Source organism: Homalodisca vitripennis, chromosome X, assembly GCF_021130785.1.
Source record: "Homalodisca vitripennis isolate AUS2020 chromosome X, UT_GWSS_2.1, whole genome shotgun sequence".
Lineage (NCBI taxonomy): Eukaryota > Metazoa > Arthropoda > Insecta > Hemiptera > Cicadellidae > Homalodisca > Homalodisca vitripennis.
The window spans coordinates 55119352-55140774 of record NC_060215.1 but is presented as its reverse complement, the minus strand read 5'-3'; the positions used below and the strand labels follow the sequence as shown (position 1 = coordinate 55140774).

At 31.7% G+C, this 21423-nt stretch overlaps 1 protein-coding gene across 1 annotated transcript in view; it reads left to right on the top strand.

Annotated features, from left to right (window-relative positions):
* Positions 1-21423, top strand: part of LOC124369001 (inosine-5'-monophosphate dehydrogenase 2) — a 56203-nt gene that overhangs the window by 8939 nt on the left and 25841 nt on the right. The window contains exon 3 of the mRNA XM_046826601.1: positions 4439-4540. Within this exon, the coding sequence (XP_046682557.1) occupies positions 4439-4540 (102 nt within the window). The remainder of the gene's footprint in view (positions 1-4438; positions 4541-21423) is intronic.

The following is a 21423-nucleotide window of genomic DNA, read 5'->3' as shown; positions in this document are numbered from 1 at the left end:
TTTTCAAACCAGTGCATAAGAAAATCTTACATTTTGGAGATGATTATACCAAAATACAGTGGTGTATGCTACTATTAACCAAATTAAACACATTACTCCTAAATGAATTCTAATATGTTTTCAAAAAGGGAGGATCCTTCTTTGCAATTAAACAACATTATGGTTATTTTGATGGAAGCCTTGGATCACTTAAATTACAGGGCAGCTTTTAATGTGATCTATCTAAGCATTCAATTTGTTAATAATTTTAAATTTTAAAGAGTAATCCAAGTCCTGTAGTTAGATAGTGAGGCATTTATCTAATTTCATATCCTAATTCAACAAGACAAGTTGCAACATAGTAAAATGATCAAGTTTCATGGGAATAAATAAAAGTTGGAGCCCCTTAAAACCTATTCTAGGTCAAATTTTGTTTAGTAATTATGGTAATGATATTTTAAACAATATTAAAGCTCAAAGAGACTTTTCCAGGTCACATCAGAACACTATCTATTGATGAAAATTAAAATTATTAAAATATAAGGTAAACTTGGAGGATAACGAGTAGTTCCACAGAATTATGCGCACATACAAGTACAAAACACAATTTATACACCAACAAGAATTTTTTAATCTTTTAAAGTTTTTATTTTTTTAATGTATCAAGGAAAAATCTTATAACACACTAAATATTCAGAGTTTAATTTAGGCCTAACTGCATAAATTATGTTAGATGTGTCTTAAACAGCTCGACTATATATGGAGTAAGTTATGGATATCTGATGTGCGGAAAGAACAAATTTTAACTGTGTACATTTGATTAAACATTTGCAGCTAATCCCTCAATTGTAACAAAACATATTTTTAGATAGACTACTTATAAAATTAGCTAGATAAAATAATCAACTACTGATACTTTTAATGAAAAAATGTAGTGAACTGCAACAATAAAATAAAAAAAGCAATATATATACTGTGTATACATATGGTCACTCATCTTAAATTATATTGTTGTGGATCAAGGTGCTAAATTGCCTTGATTGCTTTAATCATTTTATATTTTAGAGCAAATTACACAACAGATACATGAATATTCAACACCACATTACCAACAAAAAGGTCAGCATTGAAGAACTGAACATTGAGTAAAACCAGTTAAAATAATCTGACTTAGCATGTAGGTTTATTATGAAGTTACAAGTAATGTGATGAATACATATGCAAATCCAGTTATTTTTTTTCTAAAAGTTTTATTATTAAAAGTGAAAATAGTAAAGTCTAATAGCTAGTATTTCATGTACATTATAAATGTATTTACAAGAAATATATAGGAATTTAAATGTAATATTAACTATTAAAAACAAATTATAAAGAACTTCTGTAATAATAATAAACAGCAAACACATAAATGACAAAATAAAATCTTCCTTTGGACCAGTCAACTAAATCACAATAGAAGCTAACCAGTTAACATGGATCTGTCAAAAGACGAGTTGCTCAAAAAAGTTTTTCCAATATCAAAGGACTAGCCACTAGTCTATTTTTCAGTTATATCTTTTTAATCAAACTTGCTATTGACAATCAGAAAATAGGAACAATTGTAAATCAGATTAATCGAGATATTTCACAGTTTAATTTGATGTATTGTTTAATGAATGATAATGCATATTAAGTACGTACCGAAATTATAAAGCTGCAATATAGAATGTTGCCCACTACGCCAGAATGCAAAAAATGGGATTTTGTCTTCTACTTTTGGCGTGGGACATTTTGTTCAGGAAGAAAGTTTCCTACATTATTGTGTTAAGAATCTAGATAAATCATCATGAGGGCCTATCCTATGTACAGGTACTGTTTTATAAGTTTTGAGAAACTCAGGAAAGACAACCCATAACAAAAATTAATTAAATTAGCTAAAATTGGAGCTATGTTAAAAATAATTCTTTTCAAATTATTGGTTTACATATCAAAATCATTCTAACCATAGGTAGGTTTCAATCTATTTACAATAATTACAACATCAGTGGCATTTACAGATTTCCACTCAAATGAGTTTTGATTATCCGAAGGTATAAACAAACCTGAAGCAGAAGGCTCTCTGTTCTTAAGGCATTTATAATTTCATCTATTGAGTAGTTATTAAAATCTTCAGCAGTGGCAAAATCAGTGACAAACATTTTTAGGTTTGAGTCTACTTATAGGTTTATCAAATCCCATGCTGCCTTGAACGGATTGAAGAATGCAGCGGTGAAGTCGGTCTGTTCACATATATTGAGACAAGGTATTTCTTTCTCAAATCACGGAATGCAGGAATGAGTTGATGATGAGACTTGCTTAAGTCATTTGGAAGCACCATACAGTTCCTCATATTCACTAACTCAGGAGTGAACCTTAGGTCCTAAAGCTAAGCAAATCGATATTCGATGTTAATGGGAAAGCAAATATTAAAACTTTCCACACAACAATTAAAAAGAACAATCAAATGCCTTATTTTGTGATAGCTGTTTCACGCAACATTAAACCATTTTTCTTAATTGCTATTCCTGCAAACTCACAGTTCAATTCCTCAATAAAAAAACTTAAGTCAATAGTGTTACATTTAGTTGAAATAGACAAGAAAATGGCTACACCCCCTGTACGATACTTACAGCAGAAACACGCAACAAGATTAAGATTGGAGTTCACCCACTGTAAGCCAATGTTCCAACCCACATAAGATATCTAGGCTATTATGTTCGCATAACATTTCAAGACCTACAACTTGGCCCTCAAGTAGCAAATGTTAATGTAGAACAATCTGTTTACATCGATTAAGGAACAAAATAAATTGGACAATGTTAAAGAAGGTTCAGTTAGACCACACCTACTTCATTCTAGGTTATTTGTAAGCAAGCCACTGTGAGTCCAAACCATGTGTATTAGAAGTAAACTCAGTGAATTGGCACTCTTGACCTACCTGATGAGTTGACTGTATCACTTAAGCGCACTGAACTACATGGCGGAGACGAATCCATATTATTATTAATATTGATAAGTGATAATCCTCTGTAGTTGATCTCTGACAGTTCATTTGTATACTTTGCAAGATATTAATGTCTCAATGTTGTTACACTGGGCCAAATGTCTGCTATCATGACCCTGTCTTTAAAATTAAAATCACAGCAGAACTTAAAACTACTGTTAACCTTTGGTGTCAAGCTTATCTTCTGAAAATGAAATGTCCGAGAAGTGTCCCTTAAGATAATTCTTTACCTCATCTACAAAAGTTCCTCCTCTGATTTTTCCCAGATGAAACCAGTCATGTTTTACTCCAACTAGGCCTAATCTTCTGGACTTTTTAGATTTAGTTTGTTTTACTGTAGGATATTCCAAATTCTTTGTTTGTTTTACTTTACTAGCATAAATAACTGTCTGCCACTCTTTATTGGAGATAAAATTGAAATTATCATGAGCGAGTTCCGTGTACTGGTGTCTGGCAGACTGTTGGATTGGCTTTTTTTACAAACTGTTTTTTAAGTTTGTGAATCATCAGCAGAGCTGAAACTTAATATTCACATGCAATTTTTTAATCCTGAATCTCTTAACTTTGAATCACCAACATTAACACCAATAGGCCTATCCTGATCAACATTCCCAACCAAGTATCTGTCCAGTTTGAGGTTAAGCTTTTGGCTATATCTTGAAACTTTGTTACCATGTCATAGAGGTTACCGATTAACCTGAGTAAATTCAAACACTCTGCAGAAATCACATAGATTTCTCAAGCTTTCTAACCTAGAAGAGCACAAAAAACACATCCACTTGACATCCTCTCAAAGAGACTATACTATCAAGCTTTTTATTGTTTATGTTTACACTCTGTGAGTGAAACCACTGCTCAAAAACGGTCACAAAAAATGCTGAATAACTTTCTGTAACAATATTATTGCAAGCGCTACAATAAGTCTTTTGTTTATCTACCACCATCTTACATCAGATGACTAATATAAAATGAAGTGAAAAATAAGCACATTAACAAGAGAGTATAAACCAGTTCATATTAGATAGGGATCAAAAGGAGGATAACATATGTTTGCTTATCCAGTACAAAACTGTCAGAAAAATCCTTATTCCAGGTTATATACTTAATAGAATATAAAACACCCTCCAGTAATATACACCCTCATTTTGAATAACTTGTTATTGTTAACAAAGAATGTTGTTATAGAAGAACAATAAATGTGAAGTTGTAGGAAGAACATTAAGTGTACTTTGGCAAGTTATAAGCTGTAAAGCTTTACAACTATAATCAAGGTTTAGTTTTCAGATAAATGAATAAAGAGTACTTTTGTCATCCCAAAAATGTTTGGTAGCTGAAATACTCCACTCTCTTTTTGAATTTTCTTTATATCAAGCTGTGTTTATAGTTATGTTATATTAAACCAGAACAGACCAAACAGTAGGAGATTTTGTGTTACAGGACTTGACATCAGCACTGACTAAAAAGATCACCCTGCAGGCTCCTCTGGTTTCGTCTCCCATGGACACAGTCACGGAGTCTGACATGGCGATCGCTATGGCGGTAACTATAACTTGTCTCTTTGTTATTAATAAAATTAATTATATGTATTCCTACGAATTGAAACAGGCCTACGAATTGAAACAGGCCTAGGCAATGATCCTACAGCAATGACAAGGAAGTAACAACAAATTATTATGCGTGTTTTTATTAAAAAGAATAATAAACCTTAAAAATCAGAAGTAATATACATTACGTAAATTTAATATTTATCCTTATACTTAATTTATTTACATAATACTAAATCCAGTCAAAACAAGTCATGCAGAAGGGGTAAATGAGTAAATCATGTCCAAGAGTTATTTAAAACAAATCTAGGCTAAATTAGTTTAGTATTAAAAGGTTTAAGGGAAGAGAGTTAGTGACCCCTAAGTCTTTATTCACGGAAGCCACCTACTATGTATTATGCACAGCATAGGGACTATACTTAAGCATAGTTTCGTTATCTAGCTGAGATAAAAACATCTATCATTGTTTTTCATAGCCAATCCCATTCTTATAGCTTGACCCTAGAGAATTCAAAAGCTAAGTAGGTGTCTGAAATCCCAGCAACTGACCATTGTTCTACTTTTCAACATGAAAACTTTGTATATCTTCTATAGAAGTTTATATATATTGATGGCTTTCTGTTCATAAAAATAAATGGTGTGAAAATGGAACAATATACTATTATTCCTTTACTATGATTATAAAAATAAATGGTGTGAAAATAGAATAATATACTATTATTCCTTTACTACCTCTCGTACACATTATTTATATCTTATCTGTATACTTGCTCAACTGTGCAGACTATATCACAGTTATGAGTCTTTTCTCAATAACAACCTTCCTCAACGTTTGGTAGGCCACACATAACCGCGAGACAAGGCTTTCTACTCTTGGCCTCCTAGGTCACCTGTAGAACGTTTTTACATTTCCCTTAGTTCATAATATTGATCAGCTTAATAAAAGAATAATCAGCAGCAACAGCTTCAGTGGGAGAAGACATCTTGTGCATAGTTTGAGATGAATTGACCTATCGGCTACATCTCATCCGCGTAATTCCAGAAGGACATAATGAGCATATATTATATACTTCTGTAAATGTTATTCCCTTATGAATATTTCAAAGTCTAATCTGTTTATACGAAGTGACTTTAACATAAATATGACAGTTTAAAATCAGGTGACATGCAAAACATCAAACCAGAAACCTGCTGTTCATTATTTTTATTAAATTTCAAATGTTTAGTTTGATTAATGTTACGAGCATAGTGTAATGTTAGCTTGTGAAGTTTAATGTTTTAGTTAAATAATTCCATACGTGATATGATAATAAGCCAAACAAAAATTATTAATCTTTCGAGCACCAATGTACTGCAGGTAAAATACCACCATCTATTGGGTATTTAGAGAATATTAATTATTTATTAGAAATAGCAGTATTTTGTACCATATTCCACATATATACGGTAGTTAAAAAAGACTATCTATCATATTTAAGCTGTATACAAATATTTAGTGTGAATTTTTGTTGAAAAATATCAGATTTATACAAATGTAGAGATTAGCTATTATGTATGTGATCATGTGTTGGATTTACAAATTACATTGCATCATTGTAATGCTTCTCTCTATAGAATAGTTACTGAAACAATGAATAGAAACAGCTAAATGTATGTATACAAAAGAAGTAGTTGATTCAGTTATGGAATCAATTAGTTCACAACGAATTAATTAGATATGGAATAATTGAGCAAGGACGCCCACATCCTATATGTGTAGAAGGATTAATAAATATCCATTATTTACAAATAAAAGGACTTTTTAAATCTGTAAATTACACATATACAGTACTTAATAATACTGTATTCATAATATTAAAGTTGTATAAAATTAACAACTGTCTCCAAGTACAGTTTCCAAAACTGGTTTAAAATAGGCATATATGCTGGAAATAATTTATAATTTATTTTGCATATTTATGCTCCCTTTTATAACCAACTATAGATTTGAATAAGAATTGTTTTTATGTATAATTCTTTAATATTTGCTTGTTACTTTAAACTCAAAATTTCAGAACAACTAAAAACATCTGTTAAAAATTCTTTCTATACTTTTAAGGTACATTAGATTATGTATTATTTATTATTATATTGAATATTACTTGACAGTACATAATTTACTACAATGCAAATAAAAATGTACATATTTATCTCTATAAACAAATGTGCATTGAGTTCCAAACAAAATGGGACAAATGCACTTTTGCCTTCTCAACAAGCTGTGAGATTCTAAAAAGTTATTTTTTAGCCTGGTCTTTCTGAAACATAAACTGATTTAATGATGGTCTTTTTTAAACCAAACCTACATTTTCTGTCTAGACTTGAAGAGTTTTGAGGCTGTGTTATTTAATTTGAAATGCATGAGGAAAAAATGTCATACATGTGCTTAATTCATGACATCGTTAAGGCAGCAAAATATTTCAACTAAGTATGCTTCCATAAAAAAGGAAAAACGAAAAAAAATTGCTAATTCTAGGATTAAAAAAAAGATAAATAAGTTTCATATTTGCAGGGAAATTGTGGTATTACTCATACGTTTCAAAGTAGGCATAGAATTTTCATACTGTTTTGTTATTTCCTGGATATGCATAAATAGTTAAAACTTAAGTCAAAATCCTTCATTGAAACTAAACATTTCCTTTAAATTTACTCATCCATTTAAAATTTATATTTAAACTTCAGTATATTAACCAATGAAATTTTATAAGCTCATTGTATGTGACTAACATTCTTTTTCTTTCATACTGCAATAATTAATCACCATGTACATTGGCATAAGATTAAAGGCATAGAATTTTCATACTGTTTTGTTATTTCCTGGATATGCATAAATAGTTAAAACTTAAGTCAAAATGCTTCATTGAAACTAAAACATTTCCTTTAAATTTACTCGTCCATTTAAAATTTATATTTAAACTTCAGTATATTAACCAATGAAATTTTATAAGCTCATTGTATGTGACTAACATTCTTTTTCTTTCATACTGCAATAATTAATCACCATGTACATTGGCATAAGATTAAAGGTATTGTTTCACACAATCCCCCCCTGTATGTATTTTATTTTAATAAAAAGGGAAGTTGGTTTCCCTTTAACCTTTTTCTGCCCATCCCCATAGGCTAATGGCCTTTGGGAGGATCATACCAAACAATGTAGGGAAGTGTTAATACAGTAGTATGTACACAGTAATAATAAGATATTACAGCCACAAACAGGGCTCTACCTTGTACTCTAGAACTCATATTCATGGTCTATCTATATCGTAGACTGGTGTCGGTCAGTAATTCCACTTTGATGTCTGCTCTTCCCCAATTTCAAGTTACATTTGATTTTTAAATTGTTTTGCTTTACGGGGACTATTCACCCAGCTCAACCTTTTTTGCAAGCCGAGGAGACCAATGTAACAGAGGACATTGTAACAAGTTACAAGAAATAGTAAAAACAAACCCTACTTTTCATTGTGGCTGTGACTGTAGGATGAAATAATTAGTGTTATATAATGAAATATTATTATCGTATATCCAATTCTGAGTATATACTAGAGCAATAATGTTTCCAAATAAAATTGTTGCTTCTTTTTTATAGTAACAGATCTAGCTACTACTAAACATGCTCAATATATGTGTGTTTTAAAGTTCCCTCCCCCATCCCCCTATTCACTTTCTTATGAATAGAGATGTAGTGATTTAGTTTGGGGTGTGTTTATATGACCAACTGAGGAGTTTTTTGACGGTTGAAAATTTTTGACCCCTCCCCAAGGGGGTTAGTCAAAATTGTTAAACAGGAACTCCTAGCAAGAGACACCCCATTTTAAATGTATTATAACAATAAGAAGAATGGCACAATCTAGAGGTCTCTAATGTTACTTTATCAAATTTGGTGGACAATTAAATTTTGATTGTGTTCATACATAAAAAGACTCCTCAGTTGGTCATATATTAAACATCCCCCAAAATAAATCTCTCCATCTCTATTCATAAGAAAGTTGATAGGGGAGAGGGAAGGGGTTGGGTCTATTAGACACCAGTATTTTAGCCAGCTTAGTCTTCAACAGTAAAAAAACTATTCAACGCCAATATCAGTGTAACTTAATAATATTACAATACTATAGTTAGCATTGAGTCTGGAATTTCATTTTTACCATTGCATTAATTTAATGAGTAACTAAAAACTTACTTACTTGAGTTTGACTGTCAAGTAATTAAATTACAAACAATAATTTTTACAACAGAGGAAGTGTAACATTGAAGTGTCAGTGGTCAGAAATCCACTGTAGTTTTATTTCTCCGACAAACGGGCTACGTTATATGTTACGTGCTTTGTTCAGAATGTATTATTGACGATGGATTTCAGGGATGGCAGGATTTCGGACATTTTGGAAACAGACAACGATGGTGAATTACAGAAATCCTATCCATCTTGTATGACTTTAATAGTATCAATTGTAGTTGCGGGAAAAAAACTGTACCGGTTTTCGACACCTGAAAAGTCGCAAGTTGTACCGACCAGTGTTTTGTATCCACCTATTTTGACCCGACCGCTATTTTTTACAATCAATCTCCAAGTACTGAGACCGATTCGAGAGGTTGAGCATCGGACCAAACCGGGACCACGTGGCCGGCAACACAGGTATTCAGAGGCCGGTTATCCAGAGGCCCATGACCCCTGGGATTACAGACATCGTCGACACGAGCACTCCCGCACGCGCGTTTACAGTCATGTGCTCTTTATCTACTTTGTCCTCAACGTGCATTGATCTGTTTTATTACTTCTTATTAAATTTAATTGGTTTTATTACCTAAGTAATCTTTATAACAATGAAATTGAGTATAAACACGACCAACCTATAACTTAGTAAAGATCAATTCTAAATCTATGGCAATAAATTAAATTCAGCAAGCAATTACTTTACATTATCATTTATGCCGCGTTTATACTCAGTTACTTTTTTATCGAGATTACATATTTCACATTATAAATTAAACAGTAGTTTCTGTACTCCAAGGTACAAGCTGGTGATTTAGACGAGACATGTAGAAAGGTTTATTAGCCTATATACATCGATTGGTTAAAGGTGTAGGGTTTGCGGCAACCCGATATTTTTTCTGTTCAGAGTACACGGTTTTCCGGACAGACTATAATAAATACATGGGCTGTCGCCATGAAAGATATCAGCAAGTACGATGGTTATATATAGACGTAATGGAGTAATATCAGTACATTATGTAATGGGACATTTCGTAATTACCGTATACCGAGGCAACGGTACAGTTCTGGAGTTACTCAATTACTTACGGACAAATAAATAGTATTAGTTTTGAAACTTTGAATTATTTATAAGCAATTCTGAGGCTTGGTAATTATTTGAGCGTAAAAGTGTTTAGAAAAATTAGACATTACATACTATTAAATAAATTATTTGTATACTTAAATTAAAGTACTAGTTTTGCAGGTTTTGTGACCGGTTGTGGATCGTTCTGGTTTTTAAATTGCTGCAGTAATTGTATTATTTTAATAAATTTCAATAAATTACCAATTATGGGCAATATAGCAAAGGTTTCAGTTCCACTTTTTACTTGGAGTAGGAAATGACTATACTTTTTTATTATCAATATCGCCGTGAAATGTAGTCATGTCGACACTTTTAATTGCAAGTGTCTCCATTGCAAGTGTCTCTCTGCAAGTGAAATGTGTCTCCATTCTATATTGTCGATTTCAATGGCGTTACCAACAAAATTGTATTGTGTCCGCTAATCGTGCTAGTACAAGTATCGCTCAACGCGTGGCGGCCTGTAAACAACTATCTTAGCTAACAACTAATTTTGATTCAAGTATTTTAGAGAACACGTGGGTACCGGTTGAAAGTGGTACTGAACCCCGTCTTCATTCTCTCTACTGTCAAGAACCGGTTGATATCATCTCGGGTTGAGACAAACTTCTAAATTCAACGCAGTTGTCTGAGGAGAAGCGATCTTTTACATCCTGCTCACCTTGCCAGACTAATGTGTTTGGTGGAAACTAGAAATTTATTTATTTATTCTTTTATAAAAACAACTGCTACGGATTTGTTTACTCTGACAAAACTTTTTGTTTAACTCAGCCTACAAAATTTCAAGCTGGAATAAATGTTTTCGGATTTAATAAAACAAAAATAATGTTAACTGTTTTCGAATTCTAATAGGAATGGCTTTACTTAGTCTACCAGTAGCGGTTTTTGCCAACAAACACAATTTCTCACTATTTTTGAACTTATGTATAATATGTATATCGAACACATTTCACAATAAAAGTATATATTTATGTATTTTAAGTCAAAACAATTTAATACGGCAACACTCAACATTCATTATAAACAATTGCGTGTTAGAAAAGTAACATCTAATTTTAAGACAAACTAGACCGAGTTATTATAATGTAAAAAGATACAACGGAAGAAAGTTAAAAATCTCGGGCACCAGGCATGGACTAGTAGTACAACAGAATGTGTCTGTCCCGAAAGTACGAAAGTATCCTTTACAGTTGTTTTTCTACGCTACAGACACTTCACTCAGTTACATCCGTTCCTAGTACAAAATATTCGCGCTCGCTTAGCAGTAATTGGTACGTGTACCATTTTAGGAATACTATATAAAGTATCATTGTATATCTATATTTTGTAATCGGTTACTGTTAGTATCAAGTATAAACGAAGGAATAGTAGAAACTAACCTAATTTTTTATTGTGGCTGTGAAAACTGCAGGGTTAAAATAATTGGCGTTTAAAATTGTGAAATATTATCGTATATGCAGTGCCGTATATCTACTAAATTAATGAAAAAATTAAAATTTATAAATTTGACTTATATTAGATGTATAAATGAATAAAGTTTTATAGGTTAGTGTAATGGTCATAGAGAATTAAGATAGTTTGTATTATTTTTGTATTTATATAGTTTACAATGCCTTTTCAGTATCAAAGATTTTGTTTAGTTTTGATTATATTTTTAAGATCTGACTGTTTAGTTGGTATTTTATGTTTCCAATATTCCTCAAGAAAGGTATACACACTTCTATGCAAAACTATAAAATTTATAGATATTTAATATCTAATTTTGTTTAGTTGCAATGATTTTTGTTCCTGTGAATTTTGAACTATTCCACGTCTGTCGTAACTATGGTTTAATTCGTATATCTCAGATTAAAACAATACTTTATCAGTGCTATTTTGTACAATTAGGACTGTCAGTAACAGAGACTAATTGTAAAATGAGCTGTACTCGTCATAATTAAAGTTAGTAACTGAGTAACTTGTAAAGAATACTCTGTATTCATTATCCTCCAGGGTCTGTGTCTGGTAACTAGCACGAGTCGGTCCAAAGTGTACAGCTGTAGTAACGGTTAACGCCTTTTAGCACCCCTCCAAGTGGTAAAGTTACATAGCTTTGTTTATACCAGATGACAGTTCTTTTTTGTTCTCTTCAACCAGCCTCATTCTTGTCCCTCAAGAATTCGCAAGCTCAGCGTTTATCTCCCATCTCGGCAGCCGTTCGCCCTCGCTTACTACTTCTCTTGCTACCTCGAAACCTCTGTACTATTTCCAGTAGATATTTTAATAGTGTAGCTTTTTGTTAACTAATTATAATAATAGTGTAAAATTTAAGATACTCAACTATTCCTTTAGCACCAAATTTATGGATATTTAGTCTTGTAAACCAGTAGTTACGTATATTAAATTTTCATAACCACGGTTGTACCTTAGTTGGTCTTGAACTAACAATTTAAATGTGTATAGAATCTAAATTCCATATATCATTTAATTTTGAATACGTTCAGCGTCATAATCTTTAGTAAGTAAACTGGGATATGACAATTCCCCTTAATTGTACACGGAACACTGGTAGTGACATAAATATTTAGATTTTCGGTGAGAGATATCATGCCATGAAGGCAATAAGAACTGGTATCTTGGGTCCTCATATCTACCTCAACCCCTACTAGAGTTGTTAGCGTTCGATTTTTGTTTTTGCTAAAAACTTTTTTGAAAGAGAGGCGATTGATAACAGTATTCCCAATTATTAATTTTATAAAGGTCACAAGTCATCATCACTGTTAGTAGTACTGGAGGCGAGAGCCAATGTAAGACCACAGCCTAGTTTTTAGTGAAATTGGTGAAGAGATTTCCCATTCGAAATAGAGTGTGAGTCTTACTAGTTTCTTTTGGTCGAGAACAAAATAGGAAGGCAGCAAAATGGTCAGAGATGCCAAATAGTAAATTTTTACATGTGATTTTGTGTGTAAATCGTCATATTTACCAACCGACAGTTATTTAAATAAGATTGCTATCTTCTGTATCTTTATCTCGTTCACTGATACCGATGTACATATTATTTACGTATGTGACGGTTGGTTTTAACTGTGTCAAGCATATCAGTATGAACTTTGAAAAAAAATTGATTTTCATATTTAACCCTTTTGCTGCTTTCCAATTTTGACCATGACCAAACAGATACAGCACAAGTGGCAATCCATTTGTAAGGGGAAATTCCTTTTCGATATCACTAGAAACTAGGCCGTGTTCTTACACAATGCTAATTGAGTCTCGCCTTACAGAATATATTGAGAATTGGGATAAAAAAGAGCAAATATTTTTATATTTCCCATGAAGGACGTGCTGGCTCCTTGGCTAACTAACCTTTCCGGTAGATGGATCTTTACAAGACCACCATTGCTGAAAATTATGTGTAAATCACAGTACGATTGTAACAGTACTCTCAAGTTATAGTATATAATAATAAACAATATCAAAACAAAATCTCCTCTCCGTTTTGTCAAACCAGGGACATGCATAATCCTTGCTACACGTCTTTGAATCCTCTTGAAAACCTATTCTTCTGGTATATCTTAGGCCGAACGTTTTTACTGCCTCACTGATCACACGGCAACTGACCATCACGTGTATGACCCTTTTAGTCTTTTAACAGCCATGTTTTATATCTACTAGTGATACCCACAGGCCGGGTTTTTTTTAGCAAAATGACATAAAAAAACTTATTATTGTCTTATGGTTTCATAAAGTTATATATTTACCTTGTATGTTTTTAAGGTGTTCATTAGGACTAAATATAGTAAAAAAATATTTTTTTTATTTTATTTATTTATTTTTAAATTGTAATACATTTTATTTTACATAGAAATTGTAACCTAACATTGGACCAAAGTAAGCAAATTTAGGCAAACCTAAGAAATCTTTTGAATCTAAAATAAAAAAGACAAATTAAACCTATTGATGAATTAGGTCAAAATAAAATAGGTTCGGAGAGAAATTGTTATCATGTTCCCATGGAAACACAATCTTTTGTTTAGGCCTAGTTGTGTTAGTTTGTTCCGTTCTAGGCCTAGGTAATTGGCGAGTTTGAGTTAGGTTATGTTCAGCAGGTCTAATTGTTTCAAGGGCCGGATAGATGTTTTCATCAATACATATGTTATTTTCAATTAAATTGACATTATTACTTTCATATAACCTAGGTTCATTGATAATGGACCTGTCGCCGCTTGGCCCTGGAATGATGTCAAAGTCGCTCATCTCACTTACAACATTTGGTAAACTATCTGACTCTATTTCACCATCACTGTCACTCTCTCCATCATCTTCTGACAATTCACTTAAGTTATCACGACTAAAGTATTCATTTATGTCGTCTTCTTTCAGTTTTCGTGAAGACATTTTACTTTGTTTACAAACAAACTCATCAATACACAGCAAAAACTATGCAACAGCAGTTGTGACAGCTGGTGGACCACAAGAAAATTAATGCTTGCAGTGATGCAACCATATTGAGACAAAAAAAAAAAAAAAAAAAAAAAAAAAAAAAAAAAAAAAAAAAAAAAAAAAAACGAGAATCGCAGAAATCTCCACAAGATTTCCGTACCAAACACGAAGTATTTCCGATCGTCTATGACGGAGTAAGGCGCGAAATTCAAAACCCTTACACTCGCTCGCATATATGCGGGCGTGGCCCGCGGGAAGGACACGCTGCCGCTCGCATATATGCGAGCGTGGCTGTTAAAAGGATAAAGCATTCTAATATAACCGGAGTATCATTTATAAAGCTGGCTTCCACACGTATATCATTATCCTTTGATCACATCGATGAGTTATATCTTCTACCAACGATGGCGTGTCGGCTCTGATGGCGTAGGCGTGGTTAGTGAGTCCGAAAGAAGATAACTGGAATGGACAGAACAGCCGCCTTGATGTGCTCTGGTCGGAAAACATCAGAGTGCGGTTGCGTGTCGAAAGGCTCCACCGCACCGTGCAGTGACAGAGATGTAACTCAAGAGTGCTAAGCGTAAAACATCTCACGAAACAAAAACTTGGGTACAATTAGTTTTAGGGACAATGCAGCGTAATTGTATTCTTAATATTTATTAACTTTTAATTATACATTTAATTGCTAATTCGTTTTATCATATTTTTACTCTCTCAAAGTGAAGCAAAATCTGTCGGTTTGCCAAGAAATGATTAAAAAGCGTGTTCAAAAAATTTAATGGAGAGCTTTAGTAAATGATTGAATGAGTTAAAATAAACAATAAAGGCATAACTGACTGTATGTCGTATTCAGTTTATCCGAATGTCTTGCCTGTATTCTTTTTGTAGAAAAATGTCATTATAAAACATTTTAAGCAAACTGTTGTAACTTGGTATGAATATTTTTCTTGATTTAACTTAACTCCTCCATGCTAAAAATTAGAGAAAATTTTAGTATTTAAAAATAGTAGCAGTTCTTAATTTTAGAGCTAAATTTGACAAAAAAACCAATTATATTTTCTTTCATTTTTCTTTATAAATTGTCAACAGTTATAAAACAAGTAATTAAAAAGATTGTGAGGTGCTATGTAAATTATTGGGTATGCTCGGATGAAAAGTAACTAAGAATGAAACTTTTACCATCCAAACGGACATTAACCTTTGTGAATTTATTGTAATTTAATTGCAAGTCTAATAAAAATGTATTAGTTATTTACCACCCCATTATAACGAATAAGTTGTAAATGTATTGGTTTTATGAACTATATATACATAGTTTTTATGTCTTCTAATATCCTCTTGTTTTTACATCCGTTTCGTAAAATTTAATATTATGTAAAAACCGACGACTGTTAATTTTTTAGTAGAATTATTTTTTAAGTTCGAGTTAAAAACAAACTATAACAAAATAAATATTCATGCAAAATTTCAATGCTCTAACTTAAACCATTTGAATTCTACAATGTAAACACGAATTGACATATATATACCAAACGAAGCGAGACACAACATATTGTTAGAGGATCTTTTCTGTTTTAACTCATTTTATTGTATTTAACCCGAGGGTTTTCCCAATATCATTATTGATATTCAAATGTTAATAATCTGTTACACATAAATTAATTTCAATTTTTACTTTGTATACCCCATACCCACATCTCCCTCTCATACCTCACTCTGTGATTGTGGCGTACGGTAGGCTGAATTATTAAACGTCCACTGTATACTTAAAAGCAAAAGTATATTAGCCAAAGTTCTCAGTATAAAACTTCTTTGCTAAATAAAGGTTAGTTCACTGACCTAAAGGTAATAGAACGTTTTTTGTTATAAAGATTAATTGAGTTGGATTATCTCTCCTCGTAATTTGTAACGAGTAGCTTTTGTAAAAGATCGTCAGCGGCGCGGAAATACCCGCTTTGGATCGTCTATGTTGATTCCATGTTATAGAACAGCAATATTTAATAAATGCTTCATTGTCATCGCATGTAGATCACGGGAACTGGAAAGCCGGGCACGGTTCAACTAAACTTTGAAAACACTCTTCCTATATAGAGAGGATGACCGCGGCTGCCGAGACTGATGACATGGACATGGGTGTAAGAGGCAAGATGATGACTGGGTGAATGGGTGTTATATAAGCTAATATCTGTTATTTTGCTGATTAGTAATTTAGTTATAGTTTTTCAATTATTGAAAACAGTTGTCAGATATAAGTTTAAGAATTTAAGAAGTTTAAGAATATAAATTGAAGAAAGGACCATTGGCCTTAATTTCGCGTCTGTACTTTATTTACAAATAAAGAAATAATTAATTCATTTATTCAGAGTTTGACGTGTTCTTCTTCAGTATCATTTGATCAATTTTGAACTACGCCTATTTAAAAACTTTACAATAAAAGTATATTTGTAGTCCATTGTTTTACGGATATGTGCTTTGTTAATAAATTCACCATAGTGTCATAATTTAATGTTTTTGGTGGACAAAGCTACCCCGTTGTGTAATCAAGGTACTTTCTTCACAAATGAATACGGATATTTCCTCAGAATTCCCGCTCTTTCAGTAAAGCCTTTAAAGATTAAGTTGCCTTAGGGATAACAGCGTTATTTTAATGAGGAGTTCTTATCTATATTGTTATACTCGCTACTCCTTGCTCAGTGGTAACTAGTACCCAACTTTCTCCTATATACCGATTCTTGTCAAGCACTTCCATCTTTGTCCCGCAACGGTCTGCGCTGCGTGATCATTACGGTTGCCGCGACGCGCTGAGCCGATGTTTGAAAGTCAACATAAACCAACTGTCCTTGAACATTTGCCGTCTTATAGCCTAGGTCGCGTGTATACAAAACCTTAGGCGTCAATGGGGTATTACCGTAATTGCATTTTACAATTTCGTTTGATTGTAATTGCTGTAATATTAATAATGTTATTAAACCTTTAGCTATCACCTCATATGTTTGATTAAAAAATGCATTAGATTTTCAGGTTTCCTTATAATAAGGCGAATAAGTAAATAAGGCACTCTACCATGTAGGTGATACATTTTCTGTATTTTCAATAATTTATTTTTACTTTCCATGCAGTTTTTAAAAATGTACAAGCTCCTGAAGCCTAAATATTTGTTTTATTTTAATAAAACTTGTACATTGTACAGAAATATGAACTGAGAGTCATCACAGGTTTTACATTTTAAAACATAGCATATTGTTATTATATTAATTTCTAGTAATGTTGCTGTATTCACTTATACTGTAATTTTAACTAATATTTTCATATCAAATATAAGATGGTGCGATTAGTCTTTAGTTGAGAAAATGTTTGGTTTAATTTTAAATGTACAGAAGACAGAAAAAATCCATTGAGGAGTTACAGGAATTGAAAGTAGTAAATTTAGGCAGTCAGTTCCAATTAAAAATGGCTATCATTAAGTATGAAATGTTATTGTCTTACAATTCATACTTGAGTTATAGCTTCAGAGTGACATGTTTTTCTATTCGTTTAAGGAAATTACATTTTGAAATTAAATATAATTTAAGAGAATTAAATGTTTTCTATTAATTTTTTCTTAAGGAAATAAACTACATGTCTCTGTCTCCACTCATCTGTAAAAAGTTGATGTCCTTATCTTCAACAGTTTTTCTTTTGCACCTAAGATACACCCTTGAATTCTGCCTCAAATCACTCATAATAGAATATGATTTTTCTGTTTTTCCCGTCTTCATAAAGTTTGTCTTATAAGGCTGTGATCAATAGTTTGTTTAAAAACAAAAATATTATTCCATTCAAAACCGATTGGGCCGCTTTAAGAGAAATGCACCACATCATGAGATAATAAAATCATACTACAATAGATAAGTGCATGGTCTTCACAGCTGAATGTTTGACAGCAACGGATGTGGGGAATACAGTGTGTATTTGTGTTCTGAGTCCTGAAGTGGATAATGCAGTGAATTCTCTTTGTTCACAGTATAAAATTATTTAGAACAGTTGTATCAGTAACAGAATTGATGATTGTATACTTATAGCAAAATACTAAAGTTTGTTGTCAGTAAGAGAAACTGTTAACAGTTTTTATTAAGTCGAACACTGAACACAGTATGCTCACTTAAAGGCTGCTCCTTAAAAATGCTCAGTATATACATACTGTAATTAAAACATCACATATATCATGAAAACATTTTTTAAACATTTAAGTGTTATCTTGATAGTTAAAATTGATGTCATCAAATTTTAAGATTGATTTCTGGTTCTAGCTGCAGTTAATTTATTGTTTTACATTATACAGTAGATTCCGTATGAGTACTGATTTTCATTTGGAAACCACAACTTTATCTATGAAAGTAGATATTTTAACACTTCAATTTCCAGCCTTCCACAACCATAAGGAAGTTTTTTCCCAATGACTGCTAAATTTTCCCAGGTACGAAAAACAAAAACAAATACTACTTGATTAGTTTCAATATATATTCTCCAAAATAATTGCATTATTAATCTGTACAAGTAAACTTCTTGCTCTTCTGTATTGATGATTGAAAGAGTTTCAATTTCTTTACATTTCACATGTCAATGTTAAATCCAAAAGTATATACATTGAAATAAAATGTGGTTTACAATCCCATTGCAAATACACTATTTATCTGTAAATAGACCACAGATCAAAGAATGTATTGACATCTAAGGTCATGATTGTCAGAGGAGATTCAAGGTTGTCCTAAAATCTACTACCACGCATTCTCACACGTCACTGCTCTGAATGAAATATCAATAATATGTGTTTATGTTAAAATTGCTTTACTTGCTGCACACTTCGCTCGGCTTAGCAGATGCATGACTGTTATGGTAAAGCAATTTCAAGTGCTTTATACTGATGAAGTTTGAGTGCTCAGTAGTCGTTTTTCCAAACTTGTAGAACTGGCAACTCAAGTTTGCGATTAAATAGCCATTTAATCTTTCCTGAAAGCATTTGGTAAAATTTCCATTTGTACAAAATCTGAAAAGTAGGAAAGACATCCTGCAAATATCTAGAATGGGTGTAAGAGAATGTGTTTATAAATAAAAATTAGAAAACCACAATTTGTCCACCTGTAAGACTGAAATTTACCAATATTTTTCGTATATAAATAAATATTATTTACTAAGAAAATGTTTTTCAAGATCATGTATTTTTTTCCATTGCTTTCAATACAGGATTCACTCTTCAAACTATCAATTCAATCATATAAATGTAATGTGAGCAGAATACTTAACTTGTTTTACATATAAGCTATATGTTAAATTTTGTTATAAAATTAATATTTTTTAAATGATGAATTTTATGTAGCAGAATAATATAAAACTTTCTTATAAATTCTGAAAGCATTTTGACTGTAAAATTCTCTAAAGCACAGTTGATATGCAGTTCATTAGAATAGATTTGTATGCATGATTGATGAAAAGTATTTAAAACTTATAAAAATGCATGAAGTTGGCTGGTTAAAGTACATTTTAGATCAAGTATGCATTTAAAACAGTATATTTTAAACTAAAATTATTTTTCTTTTACTTAAATGCATGTCACTTTAAAGTATATATGTACTCTTTGTATTCTTTTATAAAACTGATTTTTGAATACAGCCTCTACTTAAACAAATTTGACAAGGATCTCTTGTGTAGTGTTATGCTATGCATGCTACACATGTAGGGTTAGATTTATTTCAGTGTAGTTAACAAACTACTTGTCCTGTAGTCAACTTGAGACAGGTAATGTGAGCACTGGCGTGTATGTACAGCTGATATAAATTTTACTCAACTAACAATTACAATGTCTGTATGGTGTAATTTTTAGCTTGTTGTGTTTTCTAGACTCAAGTAAAAGAATTAATAGATATTGCCACATTTAAAAAAAAGATATTTTAAAGCAGAGGAGCTAGCTTCTTGTACTTCATTATTGTATGCCTTGATAATGTTATTGTCAATTAAATTAATACAACATTTTAACACCTGTTAATTTGTACTACTAATAAAATAACATTAATTTTACAATAATGTAAATGCTGTATTTTTATATTTGTTGACCTTGCAAATTAAGTGAATATAAAGCTCCCATGTGAGCATGTCACCAGATTTTTCTGATAGTATGAAATTTTATATTGTGTTAATTATAAATCATAATGCCACTGTACACTGGCGTAAACACTGGTTATATGACATATATAACCATTTTATTAATCATTATTGAAAATTAAATGGAATTGGTAATGGTCTCAAAGTTATAGTTATTCAAATATTTAATGATTTCCCAGATAGTTGGATTTACTTAAATACTAAAAGTATTTGTTTAGTGGAGAAGGAATTTAGTATATTTCTATCCATGTGAAAATGGGAATGAGTATTGTTAAAGATGGGTCTGCACAAGTGATTTGCTTGATGTCTATTTTTACTTCATGGTGGTGACTTATCCTGACCAATTAAAAAATGTGATGAAATTTATTGCTGTTGATTTTTAAAGTTTATATTTGGTCATCCCCTTTTGTAATCCAAAGCATGGGAATGAATGAAATGTATATACACATACCAAAGTCTACTTACATGTGGTGGTGCATCAAGATAGGTCTGCTTGCTGTATGTAGTAAAGTACAAGATGAAATACCACTTAGATTACAGCACTTGGTACATAGAAGATTTTAGTTTGTGGAAAATTAAAATTCAAAATTTTCTCAAATTCATATACCAGTTTTGAAATCAAAGTTAAATGTTTGGGTACATCTTGAATTTTAAATTTAATCCATATAAACAATTGTAAAAACAGTGTTGGTCCTCATATTTAAGGTATGATGAGTTAAAATTGAAATTTATAATAAATAACCAATTTTGAACCATCTCAAGCGCTGGTACGGAAGTAATTTTAGTTTTATGCTTCTGAGCCATCCACCAAGAGTCATAAAAATATGACTCCTACTCACACAGAATTAATGGCACAGCATTGTCTATTTGTATTCTTACTGCCTGAATTTTTATGAATATTTTATTCTGCTGTGTGTCTGTCTGTTTACTGTTGACAATAATTGTCTATCGA